Source organism: Oxyura jamaicensis, chromosome 4, assembly GCF_011077185.1.
Source record: "Oxyura jamaicensis isolate SHBP4307 breed ruddy duck chromosome 4, BPBGC_Ojam_1.0, whole genome shotgun sequence".
Lineage (NCBI taxonomy): Eukaryota > Metazoa > Chordata > Aves > Anseriformes > Anatidae > Oxyura > Oxyura jamaicensis.
The window spans coordinates 53,082,356-53,100,340 of record NC_048896.1 but is presented as its reverse complement, the minus strand read 5'-3'; the positions used below and the strand labels follow the sequence as shown (position 1 = coordinate 53,100,340).

The window sequence follows — 17,985 nt, the reverse complement described above, 5'->3', positions numbered from 1 at the left end:
ATGAGCGAACTTTGGATGCAGTGTGATTCTGCAACAAATCCTGTTTAGAAGTGAGCCCAAGTCACATACTAAGGCCTCCATCCTTTGGCAGTCCTTCAGCTCTAAAGATCAGATTTTCAAAACTGTTCAGCTGTCATAGATAATGCAGTACCATCCAACACTTGGCCTTTCAGCTTCTGGCCTTTATTGCACCAAGTCTTTTATTCAGAAAGCAGATTTCTTATTAGTGTCATCTGTTAAGCCAGAAGAGAAAAAATTACTTTCCCTGTAAAATATATTTTTCAACAGTGCATTCAGAAGTACTAATGCTAATGTGTTTTTTCATAGAGGATCTATTTGTGGAAAATATAGGTTTGGCAAAAATTTAGATATATGGCTTCTGAGATTCTTTTTTCTATTGACTACCAGATATATACATGAACAGTGACTTGGAAGAAGTACACTATTTTAACTCAGTAAAAGAAAGGTGAAGGACCTGAACCAGGCTTTGTTACCCAGGATGAACTACTATGTAGACTGCAGTATTACTTTATTGAGCAAGTCCAACCATAAAAACTAGGTGGTCTTGCAGGTGTTCCAATCACAGCATTACATTTTCTAAGTATAAACTAACTGGCTTTCTTGAAACACCTCACACATTACTAAGAGTGCTGCTTATATGTTCAGTGAGTCTTTCTTTAGCCACGGTTTTGCAAAACTGGGCAAAATGTATGTTGTTACCAGCCCTTCCCATAAAAATCAGTCAACACTTTTCCATTACAATGCCCCATTTACAGCTACTGAAAAGAAACTTCAACTATTGAATCTGAAGTTCTCTTTGTTGAGCATATGCATCTTAAAAACAAATCAACAACAAAATCAAAACCAACCAACCAACGAAACAAACAAAAAAAAACCCAACCCCTAGACAAAAACTGAATTCCAACTTTCCTCCTCGTATTCTGCTAGAAAATCATTATTCCATAAGACAGAAATAGAGGTGGGCAACAGAATGAAAAAGCTGAACTAAGTTCAAGCCAATGCTTGATTGTGACTCATCTCTGTTCATGAATAAGGATGAACCAAGTCAGTGCAAGGTTTCTGGCATTATTTCCTTATCATCAAATATGTTTGATTTTTCACATATTTGTCATCAGTTCCTTTGGCTTGGATTGTTTTTGGCTGATGGAGATAAGCTAGACCCTTGATTTAACTCAGCCTTTAACTATCTAGCTCACTGAAAGTGAAATATTCTGCATTCAACCATCTTTCTATGAGGAATAACTTATAGCAGAAAAAGAGAAAAGACAGTAACTGAGTTCTATTCAAAAAATTCAGACTTTTGCTGAGAGAAGGAGGAATGAAAAACAGACTACAGGCTAACCTGAAAGCTGCTTAGGCTTTTGCAGGTCACAGTGGACCTCCAGAAGAAAAGAATCAGGCTACTTTGCAGTTTACATGGCCCTAATCCCACCTAGTTCCCCTGTAACCTATCACTTATATGAACGTTATTTAGCAGTGTTGGGTAGAGGACAGCAAAAGAAGCACTTCTGTTCCTCTCCCCTCATCTCTGCTTGTGGAATGTCTCTCCAGAGTCCTGGAGTAAGACTGCCACCAAGAAATAATGACATAAATATGTTGCCTCTCTGTCATGCAAGACACCAGTATGAACCCTAACAGGGTCATGGAAATAGTGTAAGGAGCTGTATCAATAAACTCAGAGGCCGTCAGTGACCATTACTCTTTTTATTATTTGAAAAAAGGTAGGCTGATATTTGGCATTAAGAAATAAATGGATCATATTAATTCTGTACTACATATATAAGCTGTATCTGTAAGCAAAGTGGATCAATTAGATGTCAGGAGTTCAAGTGTGTTTTTATGTAGTGATATACACACAAACATGGTACAAGAACTGGTATTTGTCTATAGTCTTCAAGCTCTTTCTCATATTTTTAATTGAATGAATTATTTAGCTTTCTTAACAATGTATCAGCCTCTTCTACAAGAGGAATGATGATATTCACAATTTAATATGCAGTTCAGATGCAGAGGAATATGACCAAATCTGTACAAACATTTACAAAATTAGTCAATTTTTGTTCCCAAAAGATATGGAAAAAGCTCTGGCCCTCTTACTTCACAAGACAGCTGGACTAATGCCATTTGCTAAAACATTTTAGAATGAATCCTGACATTTTTCATCAAATAATTTACTGTTCTTTACTTAAGACTTAGGTATTCAGATAGTCTGACAGTTGCTTGAATGTGGTTTGAAGAATATTGGCACTAATCACTGAATAAATTACTAGAAAAAAAATATATGTATTTTATATTCCTAGCCATTTCCATCACTATTATCAGTTCCTAGTTCTCCATGACAAAATCCACTAAACCTAAGGATAGAAGCACTTTTTAGCTCAAGAAGGGTGTTAACACGCAGTTTGTGTTCTTTTAGTAAACAAAACCAAACAAAAATATTTTTACAAATGTATGCAATAAAAATATTAGAAAACATTAAATAGATTTAAAAAATATATTTTTTGAAATCATCATTTTGGCAGATATTGCAAGGGTATAATTGTGGGGTTGTCTTATAAAGATGTGTAACAAACTTCATCACATAGCTGAGCTGATGCACAGCCTCAACTTTCACTACCAATAGAATAAATGTACAAATAATACCAATAAAATAATCAGCTATTTTGTTTTAAAATATGCTGTTGGATTATGTTTCTCTCTCTTTTCATTCATGACCCCTGCACTGCAACCTAATCTGCAAGCATTCACATAGCAAAATCAATGATTTTGCACACATCTAGGGCTTGCTCACATATATCAGTTCAAAGAACCAAATATGACAATATCTGAAAGTAAAAACAACTATGTCCTTTCAAGAGCACAGTCAGAATTTTACACAAGATTGTCTCACATTCTTATGTTCCACTGAATAGCATTTCATCTCTCTCACTGATACCACAAAGGTTTCTAGTCTTCATCAGAGGGTAGACGTGCACAGCATGAATGGTTGGAGCAGGATATCCAGTCTTGCTGGCCAGAAGATCTGGGCCAGCTAGGATGGAAAAGTAATCCTGTGCTGAATAGACAGCAACAGATTGCTTCCTCCTTGTAATAGAGGGAGGAGCAAAACACAAACCGTAATTGAGAGCTACTCTCTTCCTGATCTGACCTGGGGAGGTGGACAACCATAGGTTGCTGCTGAGTGAGTTTAAGGCAAGAGGCCATACTGCAATTTAATCCTAAAGAGCAAACAGGTAAAGCTTTTCAGAGCCTTTCTTTGCCATTTTTAACAATATTGGTAAAACACATTGTGGATATACTCTAAACATTCCTGTTAATTGCGACAGCAGTATCCTATTGATAGTACCTTAAATCATCTCTTTTTTGTCTGCTTCCGTGAAAATTTAGATTTTGAAATGTGAAAAAACCCTAAACAGAAGGCATGGATGTTAACTCATTCTCAATACCTGATTGTTTCAGAATCAATTATTTTTATCATAGCCTTGCATTTCCTTATACCAAGTCTCTAGAGTGCAGAGAAAAGGGAAAGATCAGAGTAGACAGATCATTTTGCTGCTAGCAACAGACTGCCTGGGGACTTTTAAGTACAGTAGATTAAGAAAATGTTTAGTGACTAATATGATTCAGAGCCCAGTTAAGTCTGTGAAAGCCCTAAGAGGCATGTATGGCAAACACATTTTTGTTATTTTTTCTGTTTATCAAGGAAAATTCTGGTCAGGTGAGTGTCTTATTTTCACAAGTCAAATCTTTTTACCTGTTTCTCAGTGCCCTTTAAAAGAGATGAAACTGATTTAAGTTCCTTAGGTCTCAAAAGTATTACATCTCCAATTTTGCATCAGGAACTTTAACTGCAAATCTCTTGCTATCACATTATTTTTAGTGAGTTTGCATGGAGGAATAGTTCAGTCTTTCAGCTGGCCCTTCTACTACAGCAGCTCAGGCCGGTGACAAATAGAAGCAAAAGTCAGGATTCAAGCAGTCCGTGGCAAAGGCAAGGCCCAGATGAGGGTCAAAAGATCCATCCTGCAAAGTGGGGATGTCAAACAAAGAAGGCTGCCGCAGTATAATTAGGCAGGCTGTTTGGCAGCAGGAAACAGCTGGGACAGAGGGTAGGATAGAAGGACAAAAATCCAAAAGTCAGGATCAAGAACCAAGGCTGAAGCAGACAGAAACACATTAGGCTTCAGGATCACAGAGCAGAACTAGTGCCACATGCCATACACTGGAAAAAACATCTACGAGTGCAGAGCACAGCACTGTGTGGGTTGCTGCAGGGAAAGTTAACTCCATCCCAGATAGACCCAGCACAACATCAGTCAAGATTTCAGGTAAGTATCTATGTCCCTGGGGGGGAAGACTGTGGCCAGGCCATTTGACTGTTTGGATTGACAGTGATAAGATATCTGAGTATCCAAGTGAGGTTTGGAAGAGAGTTGACGCATGCCAGAATTGCTCAAGAATGGAACTTCATAGCAGTACAGTCAGTTAGATAAGTTCTTAGTACATGCTCATGTGTACAAAGAAATATGTGTAATGGCACACAGCAAAACACAGTAAGACACCTTTCACTTTGGCTTTGAAGGCAAGAGCACAAACGTTTCACGTAAAGTAGTAAACCCTGTTCACTGGGAAAGGGTTAGGAGATAAATACAGAGTATTGTCCCTGAGATACTTGGATTTACAAATAAAACCTGAAATTTACAAAAAAATCTAAATTGGTCTAGCATAATTGTTTTAAACATTTTCAAGTTTTGCAGAACATTAGAAGATACTCATGAGGATTGTTCTTTGAAAATACCTCTCAAAAACGAAGAAAACAACCAACCTAAAAGGTATTTTTTTTCCTAATACTCCTAATATACATAGATTATCTACTCTCTGCACCACAATAGGATTTATGCCTCTTTACCTTTGTGTGTGATCTGAAACCCAGGAATATCGCATGGTCTAGGAGAACCACTGGGTGAATCCAAGGATCTGCTTTAAAAAAAAAAAAATTAATAATCTTGTCTCTATTTCTAGAAGATCACATTGCAAAATAAACTTTCATATTGTGTAAAGTATCACTTTGAAATATGTTTTTAAACACTTAAAAGTCTAAGTGAACCACTTGAATAAACAGTAGCTTTTGGGTTGGGAACCTGCTAATTGAAGAGTATTTAATTTGCAAAATAGCTGTCCTTTTAAGATGTGCTTAAAAGTCATTATAATCTAAAAACTGCTTTGTAATAATAGAAAATAAATAGATAACTTCAATCTAGTTTTCACAGACTGACTTCTGTCATTGTGATTGCAATTAGCTGTCACTCAGTATTGTGACTATGAAAGTCAAAGAATTAAAGTAAACAAATATTTTCTACAGTAGAACTGGAAAACACAAATTTATCTGTATTGGTAAAGTCTGTGCAAGCAGCATTGCCTACAGATACACTGTAGCTGGTACTTTGACAGGCATCAGTGAGACAAGAACTACTTCTGTGAAGCTTCCTTCTCTTTTGAATGGATGGGAGCAGGCTCCTCTGGCCTCAGCCTCTTCACAGTCATGCCAATCTGTCTGCTCATCTGTTCATGGGCTGCTCTGGAGAATAATTCCAGCAGTTCCAGATGTTTCATTTATCTTACCATTAAAACAATGTTGTATGTAGCTGTCACAGTGAATAATTTCAGAAATAAAAAAGTATATTCCACCAGAAAAATCAATTACTGAAAACTACTCAGTGTTGATGAGAACGATTCACCTGTTTGCTGAATTTTTAAGTCAGGGAGATTGTGCTTTTGAGCTTCATTAATTATATAAATATGTTAACATAAATGTGTTTCTCTAAAATGTTTTAACCTAGCTGCTTAACTATAGTTAGTTTTGCATAATGCTGGCCACAGAAAACTTGATCACACTGGGAAGCAAGTTTGTTCCCATGGCTGGTTTCTAGAACTGTTGTGAAATTACAAACAGTTACACAGGAGCCTCCATGGGATAAACATATCTCATTTTCAGCTCTAACTTGCAAATGAGCCTATCAGGAACTGCCACAGATGATAGCAACACCAAGTGTTTTTAAAACTTGAGCATGTTTTTTTCCAGACCTGCTGTGCAACCAAGGATCCAGGTATTTGTGAAAGATGAATAGGAAACTCATGGAAAGAAAACCACTATCACAACTCATGTATGTAATTGAGTTTGATATTTAGGTATGTTATCATACAAAATTGTATTTTTCTTTTTATTTATTTAATAGACAAATTCGTGTTCATAGTATCAAGATACAGGATCCAATATGTATAGAAAGCTACTTCTTGAGGTTTATAAGATTTCATCAGTGTTAAGGTTTTGCTTATCCCAGTATCTTGTAACAGCCACCAAGGAAACTGTTATCATTCAGAAGCATAACACCTAATTCTGCTTTATCACTGAGCTATGTTACTCTTACAGAAATAAAATCCAGATTATACACCTTAGTTTTAAAACCTTCATGTTCCTTTATAATACACTCCAGGAGTGATCAGCAAGCTGATCTTAAATTGTTTCTGAATGTTAAGTATGAAGGAAAAGGTGGTTACTTGAGATACTCAGGCTGAAAAGAGATTACACTGAAAGTAATACAAGATGAAATCAGAAATACAACTATAATTTAATTTTCTTGGGAGTGCCACCAGTGCAACCATAAATAAATTCACAAGGACTTTGGAGACTAAATGAGCTTTCCTGCTATTCTGAAGAGAATAAGAATAAGAGCCTTACGTAAGAGAAGGCAAAAGAGAAATTCCAATCAGGATTTTCCATCAATTTTGAGTTAAGGGTTCATGTTCATGCACTACTTATTAAGGTGGGAGAGCACCAGTTTTATTTCCAGCTAAGTCTCTACACTTAAATGAATAAATATATACAATTGTAATGTGTGCCCTTCAAGTAGCTAGGTAATGTTACTATTTTCACTTAGAAAACACATTAGAAGGTGCAAATACAACCAAAAGAATAGGAGAATGTAACAGGCATACAGAAAATTTTCCAATAAAGCAGGGTTGTCTGCAATCTCTTGTCACAAAGATGCCAGTAAACTCAAAGTAGTCAAAAATAATCAGGATTATAGACCTCAATACAACATCCATTTGCTCATGACCATCCTTCCCCTGCTTTTTCTGCTTTTTATTGGCCTTTTTTATGTTTTATGATTCCACTTCTCCTTTCTATCCACATGCACACAAGAAATGGGGGGAGCAAAGGGGATACTAAATAGTGGAAACTCTGCAAAATCATCAGATAAAAAAATTAGTAATTATATTAAGGTTTGTTCTTTTGGGAAGCAGGAGCAAATGAAAAGTGTTTCATAAACTGCAATTTTGTCTCCCTTTGAGGATATGTGGAAACTAGCAGCCAAAGCTCACTGATACAGCTGAAACATTTCCTGTGAGCAGCCATGTTCATTGTGCTCATCCCAAGGCAAATATAATTACCCTGTGAAACAGATAAAATAACTCTGTAAGACTACACAGTTAGATCTCTACATTCTCCTACCAATATTTCAATCTCAAATTGAAATTGTAATCTTCCACCAAGAGTTTTCCTTAAAGTGCTAGGATTCAGATGATAAAAGGAAGGTATTGTCAACAGTTTTGTGGTATTATTATTAGAAAGGTATTTGAAATGATAATAAGGATGTTTGAAGCATCTTCAAAATTACCAAAAGCATAAAGCAACTTTTGCGAAGATTTAGCTTGCAAAGTATCTTCCAAGATGGCAAATAAATATCTGAAGTGGGCTAGAGCGTGCTCCATTACTGATGTTAGCAGGTGGGCATGTGTTCACACATATGGGCTGCAGCCATGAGTAAACACTTTTAGTGTTTTGTCCTATTCTTTCAGTTAGGAGCTGCACAGACCAGGTCTGTGTCTGTTCACAAGAGGTGGTACTGCCACAAGGGAGAAATGTGCCATGGAATGATTAGGCCGTGCTGATCAGAACAGAATGAAAAATTCACACTGAGGAGCAGAACTGGGCCTGCGGTAAAAAAAGATCACCATTCTGTCCAAGGTCACCACTCATGAACTGGGCCAGAATCATTCAGTTGGAAAAGATCTCTAAGATCAACTAGTCCAACACTAACAAGACCACCAATAAACCATGCTACTAAGTTCTACATCTACACATATTTTAGAACTCCAGGGATGGTGACCTAACCGCATCTCAGGGCAGCTTATTGCAATGCTGCACAACCCTTCCGAGTATATCAACAGAAAAATAGCTTTTCCTGCATTTTTCAGTGAGATCTTAGGAATAATCTATCTATTCAAGAGGCACTACAGAACTCCATAAAAATAAAGAAGAAATCAAACAGAACTACAGAACATTTTTCTTCAAAAATGTGTTATTCAGAAAACAAATTTCTGTAATTTCTCAAAGACTTTGCAGTATGAAATTTACAGCAAGTATAACATATTGTCTGTAAAAAGAGAACGTGAACTTCTTTATTTGCCTTTGAGAAGTAAGTAAAACAAGCAATAGTTTACCTCTTCCATGTCTTACCTGAAAGATGAAAATTTCTCCTTTTTCTCCTTCTTCAGAGCTCTTGTTACTGTGTCAATCCCAGACAACAACCCAGTTATACTTATTCTCTCTATGAAAAAGGTAAGTAATATTAAAAAATATTTAGAATATATTCATTAGTATATGTATAAGCACAGCCAGCCCAAGAAAGCCAAGAGAGACACCAAGTCATTTCATTTTCGTTATTGTTGTTTGTGTGTGTGTTGTTTGTTGTTGTTTTTTTTTTTACAGTAAAGAAGAGTATGGGAAATTTCTCAAGGAAACTACAAACATATGCACATACTGCAAACAGACATTCTCTCCAATGTCACTCTGCAATTAATTTTGGACTCCAAACCATTATGCAAGTGGACCACACACTCCACACAGCTCTGTTTTATATTCACAACCATGGTGAAAACTAAAACAATTTTAAGCACAAAAATTGCTTTTAAAAAGATCTTTTTAGGAATGTACACATAGAGCAATTGTTTTAGAAGAGCCAAAGATAGCAAAAACATTCAATAGACTTCAAATACATACACTATATAAGTACCGTTCCTTTTTCCCTCACTTACCCTCTCCCTTCACAAGTTTTCCTTAAAAAAGTAAAATCATTCCCTCAGTATTTACTTCCCCAAATTAACATATTCTGTTTCTTTTTAATTATATTTTTTGTGTGCTGCTTTCCCTTTTGTACTGTGTTCCCTCAAAAGCAGAGGAATTTGGAAACTATCTGTTTCTGTTAGTACCCATGTAATCATAACACAGTGCATTACGGGCAAAGTAGAACTGAGAATGTTCATTCCTCCAAGCCCTACCAGACCAGTTCAACACACTGGCAAATGGATCATTACTTAAGTCTCTCTCTTGCAAACATCCATACTTTTCAGAGAGATACAAAACGTGAGAAAGAAACAAATTAGGTCCCTTAATTCCAGAAAAGCAAACAGGAATATGACAAGCATGAGCTGTAATTTGAAAATAAAAAATACAGGCAGAAAAAATCAGACTAGTCCAGAAATCAGTCAACTCCAACAGATCCTGTGAGCTCCTCTCAGTTCATTGCAGCAGATGCAATGCAGCACATGCAATTTCCACCAGTAACAGCTTGCTCCTGTTAGCCTGGCAACATGCCCATGCAGTCTTCCCACACTCAAGTATCAGACAGAAAAAATTACCACCAAATGATGGATCTCCAGTAGGTGGAGTGCCAAACCCCCAGGAACAGTGCTGGTATCTTGATACATACCTAGTTAGAAGTATAAGTCCCCCCTGATATTTTGTACTTCAAAATACATCACTTTGATTTCAGAGATCATTCTTCTCTTGCATTTACAATATGTATACATTGATTTGAGACAGGTATAACATTTTTTTTCACTTTCAATGCTGTAAGTAAATTCACATAATCCACAGGGGGACTTAGGTGGGCTCCATATTTCTGGACTTCTCTGTATTTCCCTAGTTCTGTGTTCAATAAGTTTATGCATTTTTACAAACACTAAACCCCAATTCCTCTGAGTTGTACAACTTTTAGTCTCTTTGATCTTCTGATTATTAACATATCATTAGCTCCTCGATCAACAGAGAATCTTCCATGGAAAATATGAATTTCAAATGTAGAACCCAAGCAGAAAAAATCTCTCTTTGGCATAAAGCTTTCAAGATTTCTTTATGTATCATCAGGTACACAAAAAAGCTTTACAGCACATCTTTCAACTTGCTTAGCATGCAGTGCTACTGTTCTGAATGCCAGGTACACATCTTTTATAAGACTTAATATTAGTGTTAATCTAATGGCTTTTCCAGCTGATATAGTCTTTCCTCTTTGCATGCAAGTTTGCAACATCTTTCTCACGTTTTGGCACTTTCATTTCATACTTCACAGTTTTATTAGCACTTTGAGCTTTGAAAGATAGCTCATTTATTTGCTATACCTAGATGCCACAAAACTTTGAATACACTATATAAAGATGTAGAGCAAGATAGTGATGGAGTACAGTCAGACACCGATAATTACCTTGATAGGATTCCAGAAATTGGTGCAGTATGATTGCCCTTTGTCTAGAATACCAAAACCAGCAGTCCTGCCAGACTGCAGATTCATGTCTGCAGTTTTCATGTCTGAAAATTTATTCATTGTATTGTTTGTTGAAAGATCAACCATGCTGATACTAATGCACAGGGTACAGTGGCAGACGATGACAAAAGTTCCATCAAGACTATGTGCAATTGTCCTTTAACATATTTCTTTTATATTGCCTCTATACTAATATACAGTTGCATAAAAACAAGCAAGAATGGTTGCAGGATTCCTCTGTCAGAGATTCCCTCCCAGCCATCTCCTAAATTAGGAGTACTTTAGGTCACTATCATTCACTGAATCTGCTATCTCTTTCTCACTACCTAATTTCAAGCCAACCTTTTTCTTCAGCTCTGTCTCTCTTCTACCCTCAGCCAGCCATTCTGGTAGATGGCAGGCTGAAATAGGTGGGTCTGCAAGACCCAAACCAGAGTCATTAATGTCTCTGGTTCAAAACCAGAGTCATCAATGTCTCTAAATGAAGGAAAAAAGTGGGGAAAAAAAAAAAAAAATGGAAAACAAAAAGTTATCTCAGAATACATGGTGCAAGTTCTAAACAAATCTGCAATGTTTTGATAAAAGTTGGCCTGATTTTGCAGCATTGCTGCTGTTCTGCTCAATGAAATATTCAATAATGATAACTCTCTTACTTACAATGCACAGGGACCTTACTTTCTAAAAGTACAACCATTTAACAGCCAGAAAAATTGGCTAAGACTAAATCTAAGGCAAAGCATGAAGTCATAAACATGCACAGATGTTACTATTTGAAAACATTAAAGAGGTACTGAAGTTCCTGAGCAGATCCCAAGTTGTGTTGATTTCAGCAGTTATGAGTCATAAGGGAAGAAGATACTACTGAAATTACATGCCTGGGACAGTTTTCTCTGCCACTTACATTTAGGAAAAAACAACAGTGTCTTTAGAAATACTTAATGGGGAGGAGAGCACTCTGAAAGACTGCAGATACCAAGAATTGAAATGAATAAATCTGCTTGCCTGTACTTAGGCAGTTAAACAAGTACAATGCTAATGCATTATATATTTCTGATTATATCACGGAAGGCTCAGCAGATCCAATTTCACAAGTATATAAAAAGGTGAGTGCTGAAGGTTACTGTAAGTTACGAGACTGATTATTTAAGGAAAAAGTTCATTTAATGGAATTTGGGCAGTTTTACAAACAGAGCAAAACTCACACATTCTGTGTCAGTCCTTCTCTGATTAATAATTGCACCAAAACTTCTGAAATAGTCACTTAGGCGAGCAAATACACTCAGGATGCCTTATGTTACAAGTCCCTGAACCTTTTGTGAGTTCACTTCAGTAGCAGGCTCAAGACTACCCCTACATGTGGAAACAGGGTTTTCATGCTGCACATGAAAGTTTACCACAGAGTGCTACTACAGTTATGGTCACACTATCCTGTTTGTATCTATCCTGACCTTGTATTCCAGAAAAAAGGACTCCCAGATTAAGAAAATATTGAAAGAGATGCAATCCAATAACTCTTCTCACTTTGGCAATTATAATTCTTGGTTTCACAAGGCACTCTTCAGGGGTGAGACTGAAATCTCTCAGCTGGCTGGCCCATTATCTACTAGAGAAACAGAATTCTAACTAGTTCCTAGTCAAGGAACAGGGTATAAAAACTGGAAGTATGTGTTCATGAACATAGAAATTTCAGACTCTTTTCTTCCCTTTGTTTGTTGTTCAGAGATTCTCCATTTAGAAACAACTCTGCCCTAGACCACGTTTTCTCTCTGCAGAAACACTCTTACTTCCTCTCATGCCTTGAGAGAACTAGTTAACCACGCACACATCAATACAATAGCAGGTATTCATCAACATCTCTTTGCTGGACTTCCACTTAAGCTAATGAAATGAGTCAGTGCAAGTACCATGTCACCTTTTTACAAAGCATTCACTTACATATTCACCTACATATCAAAGTAGCAGTCTCTTCCACTTTTTGTTATTAGTTGTGGTTTGACTCTGAAATGTTTAAATATCTAAATTTAAGTAAATAAATTTAGTTTCAGTTACCTATCTAAATATCTAGACAGATATTTATGGAGAAACTGTTTGATTCAGAGTACTCAAAATGAGGTGTAATCTGCCAAAGGTAGGTACGTTCTATCTTGACAGAAAAAAAAAAAAAAAAAAAAAGCAGTAAACAACAAATCTGAATGTAAAAACAGTCTTGAGGGCTTCAGCACTGCCAGGTAGACTTTCTCAACATTGTTATCAAGATTTAAAGGAGATTTTTTTTTTTTTTTTTTTTCCCTCAGAATTTGCCAGATTGCATTGTATTGTGGAACTTAGGCCACCTGTACAGAATACAGATAAAAGTCTAAAGGTTACAGATGACAGGAAGCTGGATTTGGTTTATATCTTGCAGTATTTAGTGGTTTCATCCCTTTTATCTCTAAATAAATACTTGACAAGGCCAAAGGAGTAAAACTTGAAGGCATTTTTGCCAAAAAGCAAAAAGTTTCCTCAATGGTGAATAGCTTGAACATTTGCTCTACATAAAAAGAAAAATCAGATGTACAGATACTCTCCTTCAGAACAGCCCTTTATAGCCCTATATGAGTTTTGTTTTAGCTCAAGTAGAACCAGTGGCAGTTTTTAAATTTATCAGCTTTCTAGATCTGAAAATGCTGGAAATATTTCTACACATTCCCTTTATTACAATGGTTTTCTTCTTCAATAGATGGCCCTGGAACACACAGACTTTCAAAACAAAAACGAATGCAGAGATGTGTGGAGAATCTGTCTGCTCCTGAAATAGAGTTTAGGGTCTGCAGTGAAAAAAAATTCTCTAACCAAAAAGTGACATTCCCTTCCACATCACAGAATTAAATAAAGTAAGCCCAAACCAGAACCATTCATATGGCATCACATAAATGCTACAGGACAGACACATGATTCACAAGACATCTTGCTCCATATTCTGCAACACTGGAGAGACTCAGAGAGTCACTGTGACAAAACAGATAAGGATCATATTCAATAAAGATACATAAAAATATAAGAACATACATATAAAAATATTGGCTGAAAATATATTATTTTGACAGAAACTGGCAGTTACAATATTTATCTCTAAATCACCTGCTTTCTGCAGAAAAAAGATTAGGTTTTTGTTTGTTTTGGTGAGAAACAAAAAAAATCCTCTCCATGACTGAGGTCTGCTCAAGAATTTTTCACTATGTACTTTTTCTGGTGTATATTACTTATAAACCAGGTTATACTATGCTCACACTTTGAGAAGATGATAAGGAAGCTCACCATCTGCATACATCTATTAACTAACACAGAAAAATACCTATGTTAAATCACATAAGAATTTGGACTCACGACAAAAGAAGCAACAGCGGGCAAACAGTGAAGTGCTGAATTTCCTCCTGTTTTAAAAATTACATGTGAAAGGAAAGACTTCTCACCTTCTTGTTTTACAGCATACTGTGGAGACAGGTAGATATAAGCCTTATAACGTTTGACAGCTTTCTCAGGAAATGCATGGTTGGACGTTAGAGTAAGTGGTCTTTCAAGTGCTTTGTAGAACCTTTCTTCTAACCAAGAATCTTGCTGAAAATTTCTTTTTGGTCTTTCAATTCCAAACACTTCGTTGTCATAAGAGTTGGCATTTTCCAAAATAGAAGAAGCACTCACAGGAGTCTGAGTTGAGCCCCAGCTGCAATAAGGCATGGAAAGTTTCTGGGAAGACATGGACCCATTGCGTTTCTGTTAATGAAGTAAATATATATAATTAAGACACTGGTAATATTAAATTATTTATTTTGCACTAAATTATCTCCAAGCCTCTAATATAAAATAATGAAAAAAAGTTATCTCTGAAATGCCACAAGTTGACAATACTTCCCTTAGGAAGTGAAGCTATATGATCTAACTTCTTATGTTTTAATTCCATTTAAGAGAAATTGTTGATTTTGTTCAATAAAAATCATTAGTTTGTTCTTAAATTAAAAATTGAAAGAGGAAAATTATTAAGCTGAGCTGCAGTTTTCAGATCTTCAAACCTCTTCTGACTAGAATCCTTGCATACAGGTTAAGCGCTGTAATATGAAAATCTTTGGCAAGAACCCATCCATCCTTGACACAGAACTATGAGGTTAGATTTTACACCTGCTTAACAGCTGGTCACTTACCATTGGCCTATTTTATACAAATAGTCTTCCATTTAAATAACAGTCATTTCCATTTATTATCATCAGAGTAATTCAATTTCCTAAGGACAGCCTAATAATACGTCTGCCCCATTATGCCATGGATGAATGTAGTGAAATACTTGTAATTACATTTTTAACAAGTTATTGCTATTTAGTATTCTAACCCATCCACAACATGGTTGGTAGCTCACAGATATGAAGTAGAGCAATCCCTATCTTATCTAGTGAACACAGTTCAGGTCTCTGTTCTAACAAGGATCACTATATTAGCGCATTTTGTAATGCTCATGTAGGTAAAATTAATGAAGAAAAGCTTAATAGACATTCATTTTAAACACACATTCATAGGTGAATTACAGCAGAGGCGAATTTCAGTAGCAATTACAGTATTTTAGAAAGTTCTTCTTCCATCTAAATTCTGAGCCTCATTTTGCCACAGACTATAACACCACCCTAACGAAGGGGTGCATTCACCTTGCCTGAACTACTCTAGCACTAGGTGAAAACATCCTAAAGGTCTTCTGCAACCAAGCCAGTTCCTATTGGAACAGTACAAAAGGGCTGCAAAGGACTGTTCCTTTGGCACAGCCAGCACGGGACCAGACCGAAGAAGGGCAGCATATGAGCAGGAAAAAAAAATTAAATGGAGAGAGGTTTTGTAGAACAGAGAACACATTCCTTTTCTTCAAAAAGAAATGCATCAATGCAGTCAGTGTCCCAGAATTTCTAGCTTTAATTACACACAAGCGAGTTCCCAAAATGAATGACACTGAAGTTCTCCCTTTTCTCCTGGGCACTCATCAGATGATGCATGTGCTTCTGGCACCTTGTAAGCCTGAGGTCCAACCCTGGGGGAGCACTCCCTCTCAGGCACGTGGCCCACTACAGACCCACAGATCCAGGCCCGACACCAACACACAGGTGGGCTTTCCAGAGCAGCCTTGGGTGTACCCCATCCACATGTTCCTGCACTCCAAGGCTGGCCCTGACTGGCTCCTGGGAACTGTGGTGAAGAGTGCAGTGGTGAAGGGACGAGACTAGCTGGTGGAACCACAGCAGGCCCCCGGCTCCCCTTATTTGGGAGCTGCTGGCCCTCACTGCACCCCAACAAAAGCCACGTTTGTATTGCTCTGTATGGTGGTGCATGCTTCTCCAAGCTACTACAAGAAAGTTTACCACGTCTTTTCACTGCTTAAATAAAGTAGATTGATATGTACAAGATATACCTGGGCTGCCCCTCTTCATCTGAATATAAGTTAATACTTATTTAATAGTCAAAGGTGATGGAAAAGTGGTAAATTTTTATGAGTTCTATCAAAATTTGTATCATCCAAGACCTTCCCCAAGAGGTTTATCCTTAATCTGATTTTTTGTAGGTTCCTCAAAGCTTGTGGCTTCTTCCCCCACCAACACTTTGCTCAAGATGCTGTAAGGGAGAGTTTTTATCTGTCTGTTGACTTCAAGCTTTTGAAATCTTCTGGGGGCCACATCATTTCCTTTCTCCAGTTCCCAGATGAGAAAATTATCAATGTTCAAAATCTGAATTGTCTTCTGCTTATTAAGTTAGAGGTGCTGGGTGATATTTACACTTTCAGAGCTTGTTGGCTTAATGATGCCTATTTGGATTCTAAATTGGAGAAATCACATGAATTGTTAGGTATTTAATAAAATCACCATAACAATGAACTGTTTCTAGAAGATGGCTAGCAATTATTTGTCTGTATGTACCAAAGACTGCAAGAAGTAATATTTTGAATATTGTGCAATGATGACGGGTTTTGCTCTTCATAACTCAAAAGAATCCATTCTAAAAATTATCTGCATCCTGGGCTAGTCACTTTCCAAACTTGTATACAGATGCAATCCCAAATTCAAAGCACGTACAATCAAAGACAAGCAACGTAAAATGAGGGAAAAGGAAGAAAATGCAGCTATCTTCAACTGCCTCTTCCCTAAACATGAATTAATTATTTTCATGAAAAATTTAACTTTATACCAGCTTTTGGTGCAAAAAGGAGCAGTTTCCTGAATAGTTTCACTCAACAAGGATATGATCTTTACAGCCATTGGAGAGGCACAAAAAATAGTGCTTGTCAAATCTGTTTTTATTAAAGAGGCTTAGAGAGTACTGATGAGGTAAATAGAGGTAAAAGTATATACTACAGAAGTAAAGCTTTGGAAGAAACTCAAATATAGCAAATAGAAAAGATAACGAACGGAAACAATGTAATTTAGTCAGAGAGACAGTAAAAGGATTGAAAGAGCATGATGGGCAATAGAGATGTTCTGGAGGGGGATGCATTCAGGTGATGAAAAACAAAATCAGTTGTTTCAGGGAATGGGTCAAAAATAAGTCAACAATATAGAAATGGCAGAGAACGCAGTGCAGAGGAAAAGCTCTTCAGGGACTGACAAAGTCCCCAGTAATCTTGCAGTACAAAAAGACAATGTGCTGAAAGAGTTGTGGAATTAAGCAAAGAAGTGGACAGAAAATTGCAAGAAAGTTTCACCAAACACTGCAAAAGATATTATTTTCAAATGGAAGACTGCATTAACAGTGTGAATTTTCTTTTATTTTAAAAAGAAAATAAAGGAGAAAAAAGTGGAAGACATTGCAAGCAACTCCAAGATTTGGTTAGCTGAAAGAAATTTCAGGAAAGTATTGAGATAGGAAGCTGACTAGAGGTGACTTGTGGTGCAGCTGCCTGAACAGAAATGAAGTAAATACCTTTGTTTGCAGAGCCAATGAATATAGATTTCTAAAGAGATGGAGCACTGGAAATTACTGATGGGACATTTGCCTGTGTGTTACAGCTTGAGGTATTGTGTACAGACAGACAATTTTGGGCCCACAGCATCTATAAACTGCTTAATCAGATTGAAATACTTCTTATAGTGTATATATACCTATGGAAAACAATGTTGTGTTGTTGTGTATTTAATTTCACATCATTTACCTGCAGAAAGAATTCTCTGTGAATGCACATCGTTTCATGTTGGAAATGCCCAAGTGATATATCACACTTCTCTGCATAATAATTTGTTTTATGTTTATTCAAGTAGCATAGTTTTGTTAATTACAAATAAAAAATGAATTATCAAAACAGCTCCTCCATATTAATGTGCAGTATGATAAACAATTACTTATCTATTCTCCTTCC

At 36.6% G+C, this 17,985-nt stretch overlaps 1 protein-coding gene across 1 annotated transcript in view; it reads right to left on the bottom strand.

The window, feature by feature from the left end:
• LOC118165936 overlaps window positions 1-17,985 on the bottom strand; it is an 81,844-nt gene that overhangs the window by 19,275 nt on the left and 44,584 nt on the right. Inside the window, exons 5-7 of the mRNA XM_035324356.1 lie at window positions 14,078-14,378; window positions 8,543-8,633; window positions 4,931-4,998 (exon numbers count right to left, since the gene is read on the bottom strand). Of these exons, the coding sequence (XP_035180247.1) occupies window positions 4,931-4,998; window positions 8,543-8,633; window positions 14,078-14,378 (460 nt within the window). The remainder of the gene's footprint in view (window positions 1-4,930; window positions 4,999-8,542; window positions 8,634-14,077; window positions 14,379-17,985) is intronic.